Raw genomic sequence first — 18919 nt, forward strand, 5'->3', positions numbered from 1 at the left:
ATCCATCCCGCAATGTATGCCAATCCCACAATTTTGAAGGGTGTGTCCACCAGGAGCTGCAAGCTGATGATCACCTCCCCATAGCAGCATGACCGACGCAGTGTTGGCCTCCTCAGCAAAAGAGGCTAGCCAGGCCTCCGGAATAGACCAATCCAAAAAACCCGAGCCCATTTCAACCTTCAATGCACCAAAATTGGCATCACCATTCCCCTCCCCTACGGAAGCCAAACGACCCGCGTCATTCAAACAGGCCCAAAGATCGGATAAAACTGATGAGAATCAGAGCTTCAATAATCATGAACTGTCTCAGGAACCCCAATTTGCCGCCCAGACCAAAGACTTCCGCTCCACCTCAACCCAGCATGGTTCGCCCAAGGAGAAGCCATCCATGAACACCCGGCTACCGAACAGGACCACCGAGGACAACCCGCCATCAATGAGTCGTCACCAACCTCAATCATCTGCCACCGGGATGTCTCCCCCCTCTCGCGCTCCCAGCGTCCAGTTTCGTGAAACTGATACCGAAAACGCGGACCTACCTCAGTCCCGTCCCCAATCTCGGCCCACCTCAGTACACGGCGATGATGGAGAACAAACAGCGAGAGGAAGATCGTTCATAACGAAACTCAAATCCTCGTTTACGTCCCATGGGCGATCAACCAGCGGAAGTGCGATCGATTTTCGGCCACCTCCTCCAGATCAAGTTACACCCGGCTCCGAGCGGGGTGAATTTCGCTTTCCCGAACCATTGCCAGAGGAAGGAAGCGATATTGAGGCAGACGCAGAAGAGAGTGGGGCGGAACAGGCGGACCGTCCCAAAAGAAAGAAGATTTTACGACGCACTCGTGGTCCAGAAGAGGAGTCCGGCAATCGAACTGCACCTACAACGCCCAAAACTGGCCGCCGACCTTCCTTTCACTTCTCCTCTTCATTCGCTCCATTCGAAAACTATCGCCAGAACATCTTTCCTAGGAGAGCTAGTACTACTGATTTCACTCCCCAGGCACGAGAAGGTGTGTCGGAGGACGAAGGTCGCGAGAGGCTCAACCGACGGAAGAAGAGTGGATGGGCTGGAAATCGTGCGATGTCATATATTGGACGGCAGCCTGACGAGAATCAAGATGAACCACGTCCGAGTCATTTAAGGCGATTGACTAATCTTGCTGGCCCCTCGGACAATGCCGAAAGCCTCGCGGCCACCTGGAAGCGCCATCGTAACGAACGCGGTACCAGTGCTGGCGCCCAACGATGGAAACAGATCAAAGCTGGGTTCAAGCTTATCGGTGGACGGCGCAAGGTCGATACCTCGGTAGACAACAAGAAGTCGGCAGAGCTTCTTGCCGAATTAGCCTCTGCTGTACCAGCGGCCCTCATTCTGGCCAGTTTTTTCCAGCGAGATGAACACGGAAGCAAACGGATCCCGATCCTGTTGGAACAGCTGAAGGTCCGGGTCACGGACAGTCGAATTGATGGTGGCTCTGGCGATCGTCACCTTGTCTTTCGCATTGAGTTGGAGTACGGCAGTGGCATGACTCGAATGAAATGGATCATCTTCCGAACCTTAAGAGATTTCGCCAACCTACACTTGAAGTACAAGCTTCATCTTGGAACCCAAAAGTACATCCAGCTGCGAACAAGCGAAAATAGCCCCAGCCTTCCTCGTTTCCCGAGGAGTGCATTTCCCTACCTGCGTGGAGTCCGAGGGCTGGAAAGTGAGTTTGAGGACGAAGATGAAGAAGGGGGATATGAGACAGGTCCCGAGCCGATGAGTGGCACTGAAAGACCCGGCAAAAAGAAGAAACAGGGCCAGCAACAACAGCAACGCCGGTCGTCTTCAGGTCCTCTTGCCCGTCGAAAGTCTAGTCTTACGAATGCCCCTGAAGGTGAATCTGTTGCAGGTCCTTCTTCTACGCACGAGGGAACGCCCGGTGGCAAAAGGGAAACATATCCAGAGCGACAACGGAAGAAGCTCGAGATGTATCTGCAAAAGATGATTCGCTTCCTGATCTTCCGAGCAGACAGTAACCGTCTATGTAAGTTCCTGGAGCTATCTGCTCTTGGAGTTCGCCTTGCTGCAGAAGGGAGCTACCACGGCAAGGAGGGATTCTTAATTATCCAGTCTTCGAAGGGATTGGACTTCCGAAGAGCCCTCAATCCGTCTCTTGTCAAGAAGCGACACTGGCCTAAGTGGTTCCTCGTCCGACATAGTTACGTGGTTTGTGTGGATTCGCCAGAGGAGATGAACATCTACGATGTCTTCCTCGTGGACTCTCATTTTAAGGTCCAAACTCCCAAGGTCAGCATCCGCACCCAAAAAGCAAAGGAGTTAGCGAAATCCGCGAAGCAATCAGCTAGACACCCTCAACACCACACACTAAGGCTTGAAAACTCCGAGCGCAAATTGAAACTACTCGCCCGAAATGAACGTCAACTTCAACAATTTGAAGAGTCCATCAGATTCATGGCACAGAATACACCATGGATGCGTCCAAATCGGTTCGACAGTTACGCTCCAGTACGGCAAAAGTGTTTTGCGCAGTGGCTGGTTGATGCACGAGATCATATGTGGGTCGTGTCCAGAGCGATCAATCAGGCCAAGGATGTGATTTACATCCATGACTGGTGGTTAAGTCCAGAACTGTACATGCGACGACCAGCTGCCATCAGTCAGAAATGGCGACTAGACCGTCTGCTGCAGGCAAAGGCTCGCGAAGGTGTGAAGATCTTTGTCATCATGTATCGCAACATCAACTCCGCCATTCCTATTGACTCCGAATACTCCAAATTCTCACTCCTTGAGCTACACCCCAACGTTTTTGTTCAACGATCTCCGAACCAATTCCGTCAAAACACGTTCTTCTGGGCTCATCATGAGAAACTTTGTCTCATTGATCACACAATCGCTTTCGTTGGAGGAATTGATCTGTGCTTTGGGCGATGGGATACGCCTCAGCATCTACTGACTGATGACAAACCCACTGGTTTTGAAACCGCTGATATGCACAAAGACGCCGATAATTGCCAGTTGTGGCCCGGCAAAGATTACTCAAATCCCCGTATCCAAGATTTCTATGATTTGGATAAGCCATACGAGGAAATGTATGATCGAAATGTTGTTCCACGCATGCCTTGGCATGATATTTCGATGCATGTAGTCGGCCAGCCTGCTCGTGATCTTACTCGCCATTTCGTTCAACGATGGAATTATATTCTTCGCCAACGTAAACCCACTCGTCCTACGCCATTCCTTCTCCCTCCTCCAGATTTCAATCCAGCTGACCTGGAAGCTTTGGGCCTGGATGGAACATGTGAAGTACAGATTCTGCGATCCAGTAGCATGTGGTCCACTGGAACACCAGATGTCACCGAACATAGCATTATGAATGCCTATGTCAAACTCATCGAAGAATCCGAGCACTTTGTTTACATCGAAAATCAGTTCTTCATCAGTACCTGCGAAATTGATGGTAGGAAGATTGAGAATTTGATTGGCGATTCCTTGGTGGAGCGAATTGTGCGTGCAGCAAAGAAGGGCGAGGTATGGCGGGCCGTCATTGTTATTCCCTTGATGCCAGGTTTCCAGAATACCGTCGATAGCGAGGGAGGAACCAGTGTGCGTCTTATTATGCAATGTCAATACCGCAGTATCTGTCGTGGCGAGACATCGATCTTTGGCCGTCTCCGAGCACTTGGTATCGACCCAGAGGACTATATTCAATTCTACAGCTTACGAACGTGGGGTAAAATCGGGCCACAGAAACAGCTGGTCACCGAGCAACTTTACATTCATGCTAAGTGCATGGTTGTCGATGATCGAGCCGCCATCATTGGATCAGCAAACATTAACGAACGTTCCATGTTAGGCTCGCGTGATTCGGAGGTTGCAGCCGTCGTGCGTGATACCGATATGATCACCTCCACTATGAATGGCAAGCCATATCTTGTCGGAAGGTTCCCGCACACTCTTCGCATGCGACTGATGCGGGAGCATCTTGGAATTGATGTTGACGAGATCTTGGAGCACGATTTGGCTACCGAAGAAGAGCTACGCAAGATTCAGGATGTTGAAGAGGGATCTCAGCCAACCAATGAACGACACCAGCGCGAATCTGAAGCGTCAATCATTGATCGACGGGATGAGCGGGAGATGATGGAACGGCGACATCGCGTCCAGGACGAATTCTTGTCCCGCTCTGAAGATATGTACAGCTTCAACCATGATGTTGACTGGGAGCAAGGCAATAATCCAAACCTCAAGAGTAACCGAAGGGTGACCACCGATCCCCGGGTAACGGACAATTCCGAGCATCGGAAAGATGTGAATGGTGAAGGTATTGACAATCTGAAAGCTGCGGAGCAAGCAGGCCTTGGAAAATCCCGTGATTCCCAAATGTCACCTGTTGGGAGAGAGTCTCTTCTATCGCCAGTTCTGTCTGAAGGTAAGGGTAGCATTGAGCAACCAAAGTCATCTTCGCCACAAAAGCCATCGCGGGCCAAGTCGACTCGGAAGGATGCAAAGAATGTGCCTTCAACTGAGACTTCTCGCGACTCCGAGGCCAATGGTAGCTCAGATACACAACGTCATGGCCACGGTGTCTCTGAATCATCAAGCCGCGAATCGGAGTCCGGTGCTGGTAACCCGAAGGAAGCCCAGGACGCTTCACGATTTGTGCACCCCTTTGCCCCAGATCTGAAGCATGTTTACATTGACAAAGACTGCATGAGAGACCCTGTGAATGATGTGTTCTACCTGGATACCTGGCAAGCAGTTGCCGAGCAAAATACGAAAATTTACCGATCTGTCTTCCGGTGCATGCCTGATAGTGAGGTCAAAAACTGGAAAGAATACAAAGAATACGCAGCGTATGGTGAGCGTTTTGCAGAGATGCAAAGCTCAAAAAGCAACAAACCATCAAACCCACCCACCCAACGGCAGGCCGGTAATTCTGGAGCTGGTGGCCCGGTTAATTCGCCGACATCCCTTGTCAGCCCCAGGACCGAGACGGCCGAACCCAAGACCCCTCAAACCATTGATGAGAAAGCAGAGTTGCGCGCATCAGATGCTATCAGAAATTATGGCGATCAACCCCAATCTGAGCCCACGCAACAGGAACCCGCGGCCTCCAATGACGAGAAGTCTCGTATCAGGATAGCATCTGATCCACAGCTGCTGGGTAATGTACAAAGTGGGCAGGGCGATGATAACCCTACCCCTGGAGACGACCTCGACAGACCTCGCGCAGGTTCAGCGCAGGTTGACTACTCCGATGCGTTAAATCTCAATGCATCCCAATCCCGGAGACGTAGACGCAGAGGAACCACCATTGGCTCCAAGAGGGAATTCCATGCCGCGGATGAAGTTATGGACAGCCAGCGCGCGGAAGATCTTCTGAACAAGACCCAAGGTCACCTTATCCTCTGGCCATATGACTGGTATGCTCTCCTATCTTTCCTGTTTCTCAAAGGATTGTGCTAATAAATCAATCTACAGGCTCGAAAAAGAAGAACAAGGAGGCAATTGGCTTTATGCCTTGGATCAGATCTCACCATTGGAAATTTAGTAGGTTCCCCTATACTCCTCATATATCCTAGGTTCGACATTGAAACTAACAATTACACAGCAATTGATCTTTCTTCCCGTTTCGCCCTGGAACAGCGTCTCTCCCGCCTTGTCATATTCAGAAGACCAACCCTTTTTTGCCTAACATTTCCTTTCTCTGTACTCTTTTTGCCTGCATCATTGTTTTCTTCGGCGCCATTGTCGTGGTTGATTTATTGCGGTCTTCTCTACGTTTTCAAAGGCGGGCCAGTTTCAGCTGGTTGCTACAGGCTAGCAACTATGCGGGCGTTTGTGGCCGTATACAATAAAATCAAGCGCTTTTAATAGAATTAATTAAATCATTTTGAAATTTTTCAAGGATCTAGAGATGTTCGAGCCCAAGCTAACAGACTCACTATTGTTTCGTTGGGTCGCTGTCACTGTCGCTGTCGTGCCTGGCAGCAAAGCGTACCCATGTACCTACACGTCTTCCTACACAGGTACATAGGTACTAGTAGGTACACTTAGGTAACCTTGAACTTGGAAGTCTGCTAGATAATAAGAAGCTTACAATGAATGCCGCCGGTACATGGGAAATAGAACACTGTTAATGATCACAATAATGCGGGTAATGCAACTGCTACTAGATAATACAGCAATCCCGATCTAGTTTTTCCTTTCCTCAGTCAAAATCACAGTTGGTGGCCCAAGAGAGATCCCAACTGTTCTCATCTTATTCCTATATCTCTGCACCTGGGCACTTGCAACCAAGACATATTCCGGTGATACGGCTCCTCGGCTGATGTATTACTACCACTCTCTTCCGGAGCCTGTTCGAACCGTTGGCGAGGATTAAGGACGATATCAGAAGTGTCGACTGTCCTTCGCTCTAGTAAAAGATGAGATCTCCACCGTGAGTCTTCTGGGCTCGGCCCAGGTCCCAGGTCAACCCAGCATGTAATAGTGAGGGTTACATCGTGTGTACCGGCCTCTTGAACCCGAATCTCATATTCTGCAGAAAAAAAGATTATATCTTGAAGATATATGGTTCTTAAGATAGTACTGGGGTTGAAGCTTACTTTGTGATATCAAGGGTCCCACGGTCTATAGGGGTGTTGCTGTATGACACATGTGCAGCACTTGAGGTATGGTAGTTCTCTGCCGGTCTCAAATTGGCTAAGATGGGGTTATATCCCTGTGACCGCTGTGGTCCCCCGTAGTATCTGTATAAGGGGGGTGGATGTCCCTTATAAATTGAAAGCGAGCTTTGGCCGTTGCCGCTATATGCTAGACAGCTCTCAAGAGAAGAGGTAGTGCTATAGTGCTATGTAATACATAAAATACAGGGTATCATTATCTAGATCCAGGTTTTTTTTTGATTAATCACCTTGGTCTCTCCTGTAGACTTAGTCCACCGGACATACCAACCGTTTCCGCAACGCCACCAGGCCATCAAAATTTGCTTGAATGGCAGCAGTCAGAATCGAGCCATGCATATCACGTCCTTCCCAAGTATCACATGCATAGCTAAGCCGCTCGTATGCTGTACTCAAGACCTGCTGTAACTCTGGTGTACGGGTACACGATCGACCCAGATCATTCATATATTGAGTGGGGTCTTGAATACACAATCTTCGATCCGCAGGGGAGTTCCCTTTCGCAGATGCAGTTCGTTTTGCACCAATGAGAGACCGCTGACCACGGCGGTGGGCAGGTTCAGTGTCCTCCCCTGGGGAGGAATGACGCAAGATATCAGCGCCAAAGACTCCTGAAGGTTCGACAGCAATACCACTCGACTGAAGGTTTATATCACTGCCGTAAAACTTTAGGAAGGCCAAGAAGTGATCACCGAGACGATGAGAACCAGAAAGTCCAGGCTGCTTCATTTTGAGAAATGCAAGGATCAATATTGCTAGAGGCTCGGGTCCGAGATTTCCTTGGGTCAATCCGAAAAGACCGCGAGATTCTAATAAAGATCGTGTACTGTTGTACAAGGGACGCAGCGCAGGATACTTGGGCAGTTGAACTCGGATATATTCTGACAGAGCAGGTACAGTCTCACCGCAGTGGAAACGAAGTAGCAATCCAGTTGGTTGGTGCCGAGCTTCGAGAACAGATTTGCCTTTGCCAGCCCATTTTACCTGACCACTGAACATATCATGGCTCTGCAAAGTAGATTCTACTCTACAGAGCAAGGTGGTATGGGCATCTCGAATTTGCGGACGCGTAGCACTGGGCCCGCGTGGTTGGTGTCGAGACCGCGGAATGTCTTCGAAGGGAAGTAGAAAATGAAGGTCCGAATGCGCCTGCGCCAGACCTGTATAGTGGGAACCGATAAGTTTTGGCGGATGGGGTGCCACTGATCTTAATAAAGAGGCAATCTTGTCGTTCAACTGGGAGATTGGGGCTTGCTCGTGTGGAGTTGGTGTCAAGTAACGGTCAAAAGCTTGTATCTCCGCATCTAGGTGTGTAGACGCATCACCGATAGCATAGTCTGATGCAAGAAAATCAATCCACGGATTTTGCTCCGTTATATCCTCAGCATATCGAATTGGAATTATATGCGTATTCTGTGGTGATGAAGCATTTGTCTCTGGTATGCGCTTTCGAGTCCGCCTTTTGCCCGAGGGTTTCTTGGATGACCGTTCTGACTCTTCTAGCGGGGTTCCTAACGGTTCCGGGGGACGATAGCCTGCGCGATTTTCTAGCGGAATCCAGGGGCGCAAAAGGCCGGTGGCTGGAGTTCGGGGGTATACTTTGCGGATCAGACGAGCCCGATTTGATGAGCGATGCGCCTCGAGGGTTTTCCGGAGGCTACTTGGGACAATGTCCGCATCTTGGGCGGGGAGGGGACGGAATCGCCGGGGCACATGGTGAGAAAGGCGAGTGGATTGGATGCCGGACAACCGCATCGCCGTGAGCGGATCATGGGAGCAAGAGGGAACAAAGAGGAATCTTCAACCGAGACGGTGTTAATTAGGTTAGTTAAGTGCAGGGATATTGGCCTGAGGTCTGAGGCACCTGTTTTAGGCCGTTAACTGTCCTTCGCTCTCTCGTTGGGCGCAAAGTCACAGCCAATTTCAGTCTCACGCACTAATTCCCGGTAGAATTAGGAAGTCTATTCTGCAGTGGTAAAAATACCTATATCACATTATATTATTGCATCTGTTAATATCAAGAAGTGTGGTACATGTGATCACCTCATAGTGATCACGGCGTACTGACTAGTAGTGGTGCTCGAAGACGAGTGGTGCTTGAAGACGCAGAATTTATCTATATATATACCATACACAGTACTACGGCCAAATGGACAAGAAAGTACTTCTTTTCCCTCTTTCCCTCCTCAAACACTCCTATTTATACTTATTTACAACAACTCGTCCCTCTGAGCGCCTCTCTCGTACTAATCAGTACTAAACAACGCCCATTCCAAGGTCTGGGCCGGGTCCACATTGGTACCTCCTCTTACACCGCTTGCCCCTCCAACTTTATCTACTTCCCCTCTCCCTCATTCTCTGAGTACATCCAAGACTACTCTATTTACCCTTTCTTCCTTTGTTTCGTTCATTGCACGGTGCTGTGAAGTTTTCTCTCATGGCTTCTTGATCGTGGTCATCGTCGATCCTGTCCTCTCTTATAACTTCCAAGGTATGTCGAAATCCGGTTGTTTGAACTTGTTCCAGGACCGACGTCAAGGTTCCGTGACATCAAGGAACTGGCAATTTTTGACCATGGGAATATGGCTAACACCATGTAGCTTGTTTTCAACCCTCAATTGCTCTTCCTCAAGTTCAATAGATCACACCTACCTACCATGTCTGACTCAGAGAGCCCCGAACGAGTGCCCGAGGGCCAGCCAGATCCTGTCCTCGTGGGCTCGGGACTGAAGGCACAGCGACAAGAGGCATACACAAATGCTACAAATGCAACCCCCAGCTTGGATACCGACAAGAAACACCAAATGGACAGTGATGATGGGTCATCGTACTTTGCTAACCTCCCGGGGGCGAGAACCGAGGGGCTGGATCCATCGGATCTGTCCTCGATCCCGGAAGACACCCAACGAAGAGAGTCCTCAGGTCAAGACCTGTTGCGACGCTTAAGTTTAGTGGGAGAACAATCCCCCGACTTGCCGGATGTCGATCCGAAAAAACAACACCCGGGATTAAAGCTAAGTGGTCGCGTGATAAGTGCCGCTTTTTGTATTCCATACAAGCTTCAATTCAAAGCTGGGTCGGACTGGGTATGTGTCAAAAATTCACCTTAGTGACGATCTTGAAGAATGGCCAAGCTGACCCAGTGCTTGTGAGAGAGAATAGACAATCAAACCTCGATCCGGCACCTCAGCCCTATTCGACTCCTTTGCTCAACTGGCCTCGGATGAAACTCCCTGGACACATACCCTTGTGGGATGGGCCGGGGAAGTTGACCCCATCCTAGACGCTAAAGTTCCCTTACAACCGGTCACTCCCAACGCTAATAAATTACCAACGGGATCGAACAATCAAACCGTTCCGCTTAACAAGGCCGCAGCACCCGTCCCAGTGAATACCACCCAACAACCTACATCGAACCCGCTGGTAGATGGGATCAGCGTTGGAAAGGAAGACAGAGAGAAACTCGACAACCAGCTTGCTTCCGGGCGATACGGTCGAATCTTACCGGTCTGGTTGTCAGACGTATCCGAGGAGCCAGAAGAGACCATTGTCCTTAAAGACCAAGGCCGATGGAGGCGCTACGCAGAGAGGGAGCTTTATCCTCTTTTGCACTATAAACAACATGGGCCTACAGACGGCCGTTCCGAGCGACGATGGTGGACTGACTATGTGCGATTAAACCAGCTGTTCGCCGACCGCATCGTCCAAGATTACCATGAAGGAGATGTCGTTTGGGTGCACGATTACCACTTATTTCTCCTGCCTAGCCTTCTTCGACAGCGCATCCCTGATATATACGTGGGGTTCTTTCTCCACTCTCCTTTCCCTAGCAGCGAGTTTGTGCGATGTTTGGCGAAGCGCAAGGAAATTTTAACTGGTGTTCTTGGTGCGAACATGATTGGATTCCAAACATTCTCATACTCTCGACACTTTTCCTCATGCTGCACACGCGTTTTGGGCTTCGATTCGAACTCAGCCGGGGTGGATGCATATGGGGCGCATGTTGCCGTGGATGTATTCCCAATCGGCATTGATGCACGCTCAATTCAAAGAGCAGCTTTTGGCGCCACTGATATCGAGAAGACCGTGGAAGGTATTCGCAAACTATATGCTGGACGGAAAATCATCGTTGGCCGCGATCGTTTGGACAGTGTCCGTGGTGTGGCACAGAAACTACAGGCCTTTGAGATATTCCTCGAGCGCTACCCTGAATGGCGGGAGAAAGTCGTCCTTATTCAAGTAACTAGCCCCACTAGCGTGGAAGAAGAGAAGGAAGATCCAGAAAATAAGATCGCAGGCCAAATTTCTAGTTTGGTATCCACGATCAATGGCCGCTTTGGCTCACTGAGCTTTGCACCTGTTCAGTATTATCCGCAGTATCTGTCACAACGCGAATATTTTGCGTTGTTGAGGGTCGCTGATGTTGGGCTTATCACTACTGTACGTGACGGCATGAACACAACCAGTCTAGAGTATATCGTCTGCCAGCAGACCAACCACGGCCCTCTTATTCTCTCAGAGTTCTCTGGTACCGCCGGTACTCTTCCGAATGCAATCCATATCAACCCATGGGATCTTTTGGGCGTTGCTGGAGCCATTGACCAGGCACTCAAGATGCCCCCTACACAAAGGCGAGAACAACACCTGAAGCTCTACAAACACGTCGTCACAAACACTGTTGGGGCGTGGTCGAGACAATTTCTCCACCGATTGTTAACCAACCTCTCCTCTTTTGATCAGTCCGTCGCAACGCCTGCCCTTGACCGTGCTATGTTGGTCAAGCAGTACCGCAAAGCACGGAAGCGTCTGTTCATGTTCGACTATGATGGCACATTGACGCCAATTGTGAAAGATCCGCAAGCTGCAATTCCGTCCGACCGTGTCCTCCGTACCCTTAAAAGATTATCCGCAGACCCACGCAACGCGGTATGGATCATCAGCGGACGAGACGAGGCTTTCTTGGATGAATGGATGGGCCACATTCCTGAACTGGGACTCAGCGCCGAGCATGGTTGCTTTATCCGCCAGCCTCGTTCGGATGACTGGAAGAACCTGGCCGACCGTCCTGAAATTAAGGAATGGCAGAAGGAAGTCTTCGATGTATTTCAACATTATACGGAACGAACTGGAGGCTCTTTCATTGAGCGTAAACGAGTCGCATTGACTTGGCATTATCGTCGTGCTGATCCCGAATATGGCAAATTCCAAGCTCAAGAGTGTCGCAAGGAGCTCGAGGAAACGGTGGCCAAGAAGTGGGATGTTGAGGTCATGGCCGGTAAAGCCAACTTGGAGGTGCGCCCAACCTTTGTGAACAAGGGTTTCATTGCTACACACCTGGTGGAAGAATATGGCCCGGAACCTGGGAGAGCCCCCGAATTCATCTTGTGCTTGGGAGATGACTTCACCGATGAAGGTAAGGACCCTCACGAATTTCAGTCATGATTTTGAAATTCCTCAACTAACAAGCTTTGTCTTTGTTCTACTTTAGATATGTTCCGCGCACTTCAAAAATTCAATCTACCGCAAGAGCATGTTTACTCGGTAACGGTTGGTGCCAGCTCTAAACAAACCGACGCCAGCTGGCACTTGTTAGAGCCTGCCGATGTCATCAACACCATTCAGATGCTCAATAGCAGCTCTAATCAAGACCATTGAAGCCCTCTTTTGTTTCCTATGTTTCTAAACAAAAGTGCCTCGACCTTTTTTGCTCTCTTGACCTCCTGTAGCTTTTTACATTGGTCACCAAACACTACAGACACGAGGGCACCATTTTATGCATATTCCTTTTCCATATGATTTCCATGGCTAATACACGAACTTGATAAGAATTACTCTTTTTTTTTGATAACTTTTGGAGTATTGCTGGCGCGTTTTGCTTGACGTGAGCGGGTGTGAATGTGGCCTTTTGTTTTCTTGCTTGTTATATTGCTGCGATAGATGATGCATGAGAGACGTTGAATTGTTTATATACTATATGATATATATGTTTAGAGGGTGAAGTGTTCAAGACTTCCGAATACCAACTGAACTGCACGATGCCGAGTTACCCGATATCCATCATGATCCAGTACTGTATTGTTAAGCACACCGTGACCCATGTCTTCCCCGTTTACTGTGGAGAACGCAACCACCTCCCCGTGGGGAAAAGAGATGGCGTGATAGATGGAGACAATGATGCTGAGCTATGTATACAATGTCAATGGCATATATGCCAATTTCATCTATAATCTTCAATGAATTTAGACATAGAAACTATACTTTATACTCAATACCCGTAACTCTATGCTGTGTACATCATCTGAGCCGAAGTGGGGAAATGTCAACGGCCAAGGGCGCGCACTCGGCAATCTCTGCGAATAACCGGGATCGGCGCAAAGCCCGTCTAGTCGGGGTTTTATGAACTGGCCGACTTTTTTGTGGTTAAAAATGGATCTCTCCAAATACCGTGATGAGTCACGCTTGATTTTCACTCTGTTGTTCCTTTTCATTTCATCCATTGGACCCTGTTCATCCTCTTGGAGTCTTCCAATGTCACGATTTTGAACTACATTTGCTTCTGGCTTGCAGAGCGCAAAGACGGGCGAACATGGTCAACGATTCCGAAATTTAAATCCCGAAATCTAATCCCGAAGACGAAATAAGAAATAATTGAAAATCATGGGCTTCGAGTCAACATCAAGCCCCAGTCAAATGGAGGAGAACAGGCCGAACATGACAGACGAAAAGGACCATGATTACAGCGAGGGTGGCCTCCACCATGATTCATTCGAGACGAAAGAGTCTTTCCCTAGACAAAGACACTCATCCGATGAGGAATCGAGAATCGGCGAAGACCACCATCACAACAACGACTTGACTCAAGTTCCAACAAACACTAGTGTTGCAGCACGTACTCTATCAGCTGTGCGCACACGAGAATCTGGGAAAGACCTGGGACCACCACCAGATGGAGGGTTCCAAGCTTGGTTACAAGTTGCACTGGGACATATGATCATTTTTAATACATGGGGCTATATCAACAGTTTTGGCGTCTTTCAAACATACTACACCAGCACGCTTGGCAGATCCCCATCTGATATCTCATGGGTAGGTAGTATCCAGATCTTCCTTCTGTTCTTCATTGGAACATTTTCCGGCCGTGCAACCGATGCAGGATACTTTCGATTCACATTGACTATTGGTGCGACTTTGGAAGTATTCTGTATCTTCATGACCTCTCTCTGTACGGAATATTGGCAGCTGTTCCTGGCACAGGGACTAGGCCAAGGCATTGGATGTGGACTTATGTTCTGTCCGACTTTAGCTCTGATTTCCACATACTTTGTGAAACGACGAGGAATCGCGATTGGAATCGTCGCCTCGGGTTCAGCTACAGGTGGTCTTGCCTTCCCTGCTGTAGTGATGCGATTGCTACCACGCATTGGGTATGGATGGACGATGCGCACGCTGGGCTTCATCTCACTAGTAACCCTGATTCCATGTCTGCTATTCTTCAAACAGCGACTCCCTCCACGTACGAGTGGGCCGCTAGTAGAATGGGCTGCATTCAAAGAGCTCCCATATCTGCTATTTGCAGTGGGAATGTTCTTGAACTTCTGGGGATTGTACGTGGCTTTCTTCTATATTGGAAGTTTCAGTACCAACATTATCGGCGCATCGGACAATACATCTATCGACCTGCTGATGGTTATGAATGGAGTCGGCTTAGTGGGCCGACTGATCCCGAACCTCATGGCCGATCAATTCACGGGTCCCTTGAATCTGCTGATCCCATTCAGTTGCGCAACTGCTATAGTAGCCTATTGCTGGACCGCCGTGAAGAGCATGGGCGGACTCTGGGCATTTGCCGCCTGCTATGGTCTCTTTGCTGCTGGTATTCAGTCACTGTTCCCAGCCACCTTGAGCACACTCACTACCGATCTCAAGAAGACCGGTGTACGCATGGGCATGGTACTCAGCGTTGTGGCGATTGCTGCTTTGATTGGATCTCCTATTGCCGGTGCACTGATATCCACCGATGACGGACAATATCTTTATGCTCAGGTGTTCATGGGCAGTGCTATCATTGCAGGGACCTTGACCTTGATTGCTGCTCGTGTATGCAAGGTGGGCACTGGCTTAGCTCGCGTCTAGCTTTCATAGATTCACGCTTGAGAGAAACCCCCTTGCAGTTGTAAATAGTGCCAGGCTCCATGTTGATGAGCCAAAATAAATATTAAAATGAAAAGAGAATGTTTAATGTTTAGTTCTGTTCTATTCCTTTTCTTTTCCAGGCAGAAATAGACAGCGTTGGCACCTTTGGAGTCAAACCCCACATTGTGATTAATGCGGATGCGGTGACTCGCTGGGTTCGAGCGATCGGAGAACAAGGAACATCCACTTCGTCAAACAATTCCTGCACTTTTGCAATATTCTGCAATTCGGCAGCAACCAAAAAAGACCATCTCAATGTTAGTATATTCTAATCTCATCTTGATCTGGGAGTTCGATAGCCTTGTCCGCCTCATCGTATCTCTTCCCCCACTTTGCCCCTCCATTGTGAAATCAGCCGCGAGCTCGCAATACTATATGACTCAACATGCGCAATACTGACTGTTGCTTTGGGACCAGTAATCTACACAAGCCCTCCCTCAAACAGGAGGCTCGTTAAAACGCATTTTTACCAATCTACAAATCACCCATCACATATATACGACTTCATCATGCCCCCCCGCGGCCGTGGCGGAAAGTTCAAGCCCTCTCGAGGAGGTATGGTCGCATGCCCAATATCCCCATACAGCACATGAAAAAAAAAACCTCAAAAAAATTCATTCCAAATGTAAAAAAAGATCATAAAGCTCACACGAGCTTTGAAACAGGAGGAAAGCACTTCAGTCGAGACCTTCAACCCGTCGATAAGGATGGCAATTCCGTCGGTCTGTGGCGCGTATGTTTCAAACACAATCCACCGTCCCTACAATTCTTAACTAACAAAAACCCCAAGGATCCCAACGATGAAATCCCCTCGTCCAGCGAAGAAGAATCATCCTCGGAGGAAAGCTCTGAAGAAAGCGAAGACGAAGCCGCCGATCCAAGCACACAAGCAGGCTCTGCCGCCGCCGAACTAACCCGTGAAGAACGTCGCGCCGCTGCCAAAGCAAAGAAACAAGCTGCCCTAGCAAAGCGCAACAAAGCTCCCGCTCAACCTGGTGATCTTCCCCCCTCAGACTCAGAGGAGTCCGACGACGAGCTACCTGCGAACCCCAACCACACGGCCCAGTCACGGAAGCAGCTTGTACGAGAGGAAGAGGAGGAAGAGGAAGAGAAACCCAAGCCTGCTGCTAAGAAGGGTCCACAGGATCTATCTCAGCTTTCTCGGCGAGAGCGCGAGGCGATTGAGGCACAGCAGGCGCGAGAGCGATACATGAAGCTTCATGCTGAGGGGAAGACTGATGAGGCCCGGAGTGATTTGGCGCGGTTGGCTATCATTCGGGAGCAGCGAGAGGCAGAGCGAGCTCGTAAGCAGGCTGAGAAGGACGAGAGAGATGAGGTTGCGAAGGAGAAAGCTGCTGCTGTGAAGGAGCGAGAGGATAGACTCAAGGCTGCTGCTATGGGGAAGGGCCCAAAGAAGGGAGGCAAGAAAAAATAAACTTGCAGTTTACTTGAATCTCTCTCTTTATCTCTTTAAACCATATATTGTGATGATCTATCAATGGAATGGAATTTGGATCTATACATATACAAATACACTATTTGAATATGTAGGCAAGGAAGTACCTGATTATTTTTGATTCTATCAAGACACCGTTGAGAAGCTAAGATTATGCCTCCGATATATGGAACAAAGATGAAAAAAGGAATCACAATGTACAGTAACGCCGACACGCCGCCCGGGTACAGTAACCACAGGAGTTAAATGTTTCGATGCACAGCCAAGAGAAAAAAATAAAAAGGGAAAATCAGGGTTCATACATAGGGTTATCATATGCTGATAGCCCTTAAGAAGACGTTCAAACCATGGTCATAGTTTGTAGTACGCTCGAGGAGAGCAAATATTTTGATTCAAGATGTGTTTACACACCCCAGAACAACCCTTCAACACCTCGGCCTTGCATGACGACGCCCCAGCCAGCAATCAGGCTAATGAACCATAGAACGCCAAATACCAGAATGGGAATGAGTAGGAGCTCCGTATTGTGAAGGAATGGGAGGGCATTGTATCCGAGGAAGGTGATGTAGGTGTAGTAGATGAAGGCGGAGAGATAGAGCGTGTTGCCAAGGAAAGTAGCCAGGAAGTTGCTCGGGCTGCGAGTCAGGAGTGGCAACAGGAGGAATTGGACAACGTATAGATGGAGGTAGAGGGGAAAGAAAGCACGGTTTGAAACCTAGAGGACCGGGATAGCAATTAGCATTTGGAGAGCAGTTGACAAGCCAGATAGGAGATAAGGGTGCAATTTTACATCGAAGCAGTATCCGAATTCTAGTTGGTCCTTTTCACCGGGCTGGGCAAAGAGACCCTGAGCCGCACCTCGTCGACGACCTCGAGATCCACGCAGATTGGCGAGTGAGGCAGCTGCCCCGTTAGGGCCGAACAGACGGCCGATGACGAAATAGCCGAAGGTTGAGACCAGGAGTGAGGAGCCGATGAAATGTACGAAAACGAATAGAATCGAAAGTTTCACAATGGCGCCGAAGGAAGGAGTGTAGGCCAGACCCCAGGCAAAGGCTGTGACGAAGAGGAAGAAGGAGAGGAGGTATGTGAAGGAGGGATCAGGGCGATGCCAGGTGTTTTTTGTTTCTGAGTGAGAGTCAGTATTCAAGTTGGAGATCAACCAAGCAGCGGAGAGGTTCTCTGGATTCGAGAGTATTCTGGAGTGCTCAAGTGCTGGAGAAGAAGACAAGATTGGGGGTATGGCTCACGTTTCTATATCAAATCTGGTTAGCATCATGACGGAGGAAGCAGTTGGCAGTTTGAAGGGCAGGTTTGATCGACGTACGTGATAATATATTGACTTAAAGACCTTTTTAGGGGCAATCAAGAGAGAGGTCATTTCCCAGATTGCCATTTCAAAGTCCATCTGAGGGAATTTGAATAGTCTTTCGAGTTCGGCAAGTCAGCACTTGAGCACTTGAGCTCCTGTGATAGTAGACCTCCTTCGGCTTACCTTTTGAAGAAGCGTGGCATGCGCACACCCGAGCCTCGGCGGGGCGTAGAGCCAAAATTGGCGGGACCAGCATGTTGGCGGGGGACAGAGATGTGCGGGTTCATGATCGAAAGCCCGTTCTGGTCAAGATCCGGGGATCATTGAAGACTTTGGATGTCGATTTGAGTATGAACGAACGACGTGTCGAGCGGGACGTTATGTCATCGTCACGTGGTTTCAGGGATACCATACATGTAGACAGTATAGCCACATAGTATTATCTAGTATATAGTATAAAATACACATATGTTCATGGATATATTCATGATATCTATATCTTGACTTATTCTTCATCATCCAGTTTGTCGTTGACTTTCATATTTTAGTACCAACTGAATTGAGTTGAGTTCGACTGAGTCTGATGCCTCAGCATAGTGGCAAACAAGCCGCTCACTCTGCACTCTGCTGGCAATACATGTCATCTGCAAGGGGGAGGGGAAAGACCAGAAATGTGTCAACCCCGATGAATCTGGATGATAGATGAGATTTGTGGCTTTTCTCAACTCTAGTTTTTGTTTCGATTGGACTGGTATATATAATCCGTACGAAGTAGAAGAATTATAGTTAAAGCTAACTCGGTGCTGATTCCGTTTCCCTGTTGTGGAGTGCGCTGTACCTGCTGTACCTGCTGTACCTGTACATTACTGATTATGGGAGGGAATAAGGGGTAATGATCTCCGAAACCGATGCTGTATCACATCGCCCCCCCGCCGACACTCTCCCCTCTTTGCATGGCGAAATTGAACATGCAGATGCCAGAGTGGAGCACTTGTAAGTTGCGTATAATATTCCGAGATCATTGGCGTGGCAGAGATGGTTGATAACGAGTCCCCACTCAAGGGTGGGATCCACTATGAGTCCGGACCCCAAGAAGAAGAGGGACCTGTCAGAATGGAGAAAGAAGATGTGCAGAAAGGAGCGAGGGTATTGAATCTTATTTGAAAGAGAAGAGGGAGGATGTATCAAGAATATAGAGGCCTCTAGATAGAATTGATTAACTATGCAGAGAGTGTTGTACTAATCTTCATGTTGATGCGGAC

At 48.9% G+C, this 18919-nt stretch overlaps 6 protein-coding genes across 6 annotated transcripts; 4 read left to right on the top strand and 2 right to left on the bottom strand.

Annotated features, from left to right (window-relative positions):
* Window positions 1–88: 88 nt before the first annotated feature.
* pld3 (phospholipase D) lies at window positions 89–5628 on the top strand (the record flags this gene model as incomplete). The annotated part of the gene is made up of 3 exons (XM_056917736.1): window positions 89–5433; window positions 5492–5560; window positions 5622–5628. 3 exons carry the CDS (start codon window positions 89–91, stop codon window positions 5626–5628), a joined length of 5421 nt encoding a protein of 1806 aa, XP_056783347.1.
* A 1317-nt stretch (window positions 5629–6945) lies between these two features.
* N7478_001522 (uncharacterized protein) lies at window positions 6946–8451 on the bottom strand (the record flags this gene model as incomplete). Its single annotated transcript, XM_056917737.1, has 1 exon — window positions 6946–8451. The coding sequence occupies one exon, from the start codon at window positions 8449–8451 to the stop codon at window positions 6946–6948; it is 1506 nt and encodes a 501-aa protein (XP_056783348.1).
* A 902-nt stretch (window positions 8452–9353) lies between these two features.
* orlA (putative alpha,alpha-trehalose-phosphate synthase subunit Tps2) lies at window positions 9354–12351 on the top strand (the record flags this gene model as incomplete). Its single annotated transcript, XM_056917738.1, has 3 exons — window positions 9354–9782; window positions 9859–12109; window positions 12185–12351. 3 exons carry the CDS (start codon window positions 9354–9356, stop codon window positions 12349–12351), a joined length of 2847 nt encoding a protein of 948 aa, XP_056783349.1.
* A 1035-nt stretch (window positions 12352–13386) lies between these two features.
* Window positions 13387–14829, top strand: N7478_001524 (putative MFS monocarboxylate transporter; the record flags this gene model as incomplete). Its single annotated transcript, XM_056917739.1, has 1 exon — window positions 13387–14829. The coding sequence occupies one exon, from the start codon at window positions 13387–13389 to the stop codon at window positions 14827–14829; it is 1443 nt and encodes a 480-aa protein (XP_056783350.1).
* Window positions 14830–15398: 569 nt separating this feature from the next.
* Window positions 15399–16324, top strand: N7478_001525 (PDGFA associated 1 family protein; the record flags this gene model as incomplete). Its single annotated transcript, XM_056917740.1, has 3 exons — window positions 15399–15444; window positions 15555–15622; window positions 15680–16324. 3 exons carry the CDS (start codon window positions 15399–15401, stop codon window positions 16322–16324), a joined length of 759 nt encoding a protein of 252 aa, XP_056783351.1.
* Window positions 16325–16748: 424 nt separating this feature from the next.
* On the bottom strand, window positions 16749–17944 carry N7478_001526 (unc-50 family protein; the record flags this gene model as incomplete). The annotated part of the gene is made up of 4 exons (XM_056917741.1): window positions 16749–17060; window positions 17136–17544; window positions 17596–17772; window positions 17841–17944. 4 exons carry the CDS (start codon window positions 17942–17944, stop codon window positions 16749–16751), a joined length of 1002 nt encoding a protein of 333 aa, XP_056783352.1.
* Between the last annotated feature and the right edge of the window lie 975 nt (window positions 17945–18919).

The sequence above is a fragment of the Penicillium angulare genome, assembly GCF_028827245.1.
Source record: "Penicillium angulare strain IBT 27051 chromosome Unknown utg000002l_segment0_segment0, whole genome shotgun sequence".
NCBI classification, from domain to species: domain Eukaryota; kingdom Fungi; phylum Ascomycota; class Eurotiomycetes; order Eurotiales; family Aspergillaceae; genus Penicillium; species Penicillium angulare.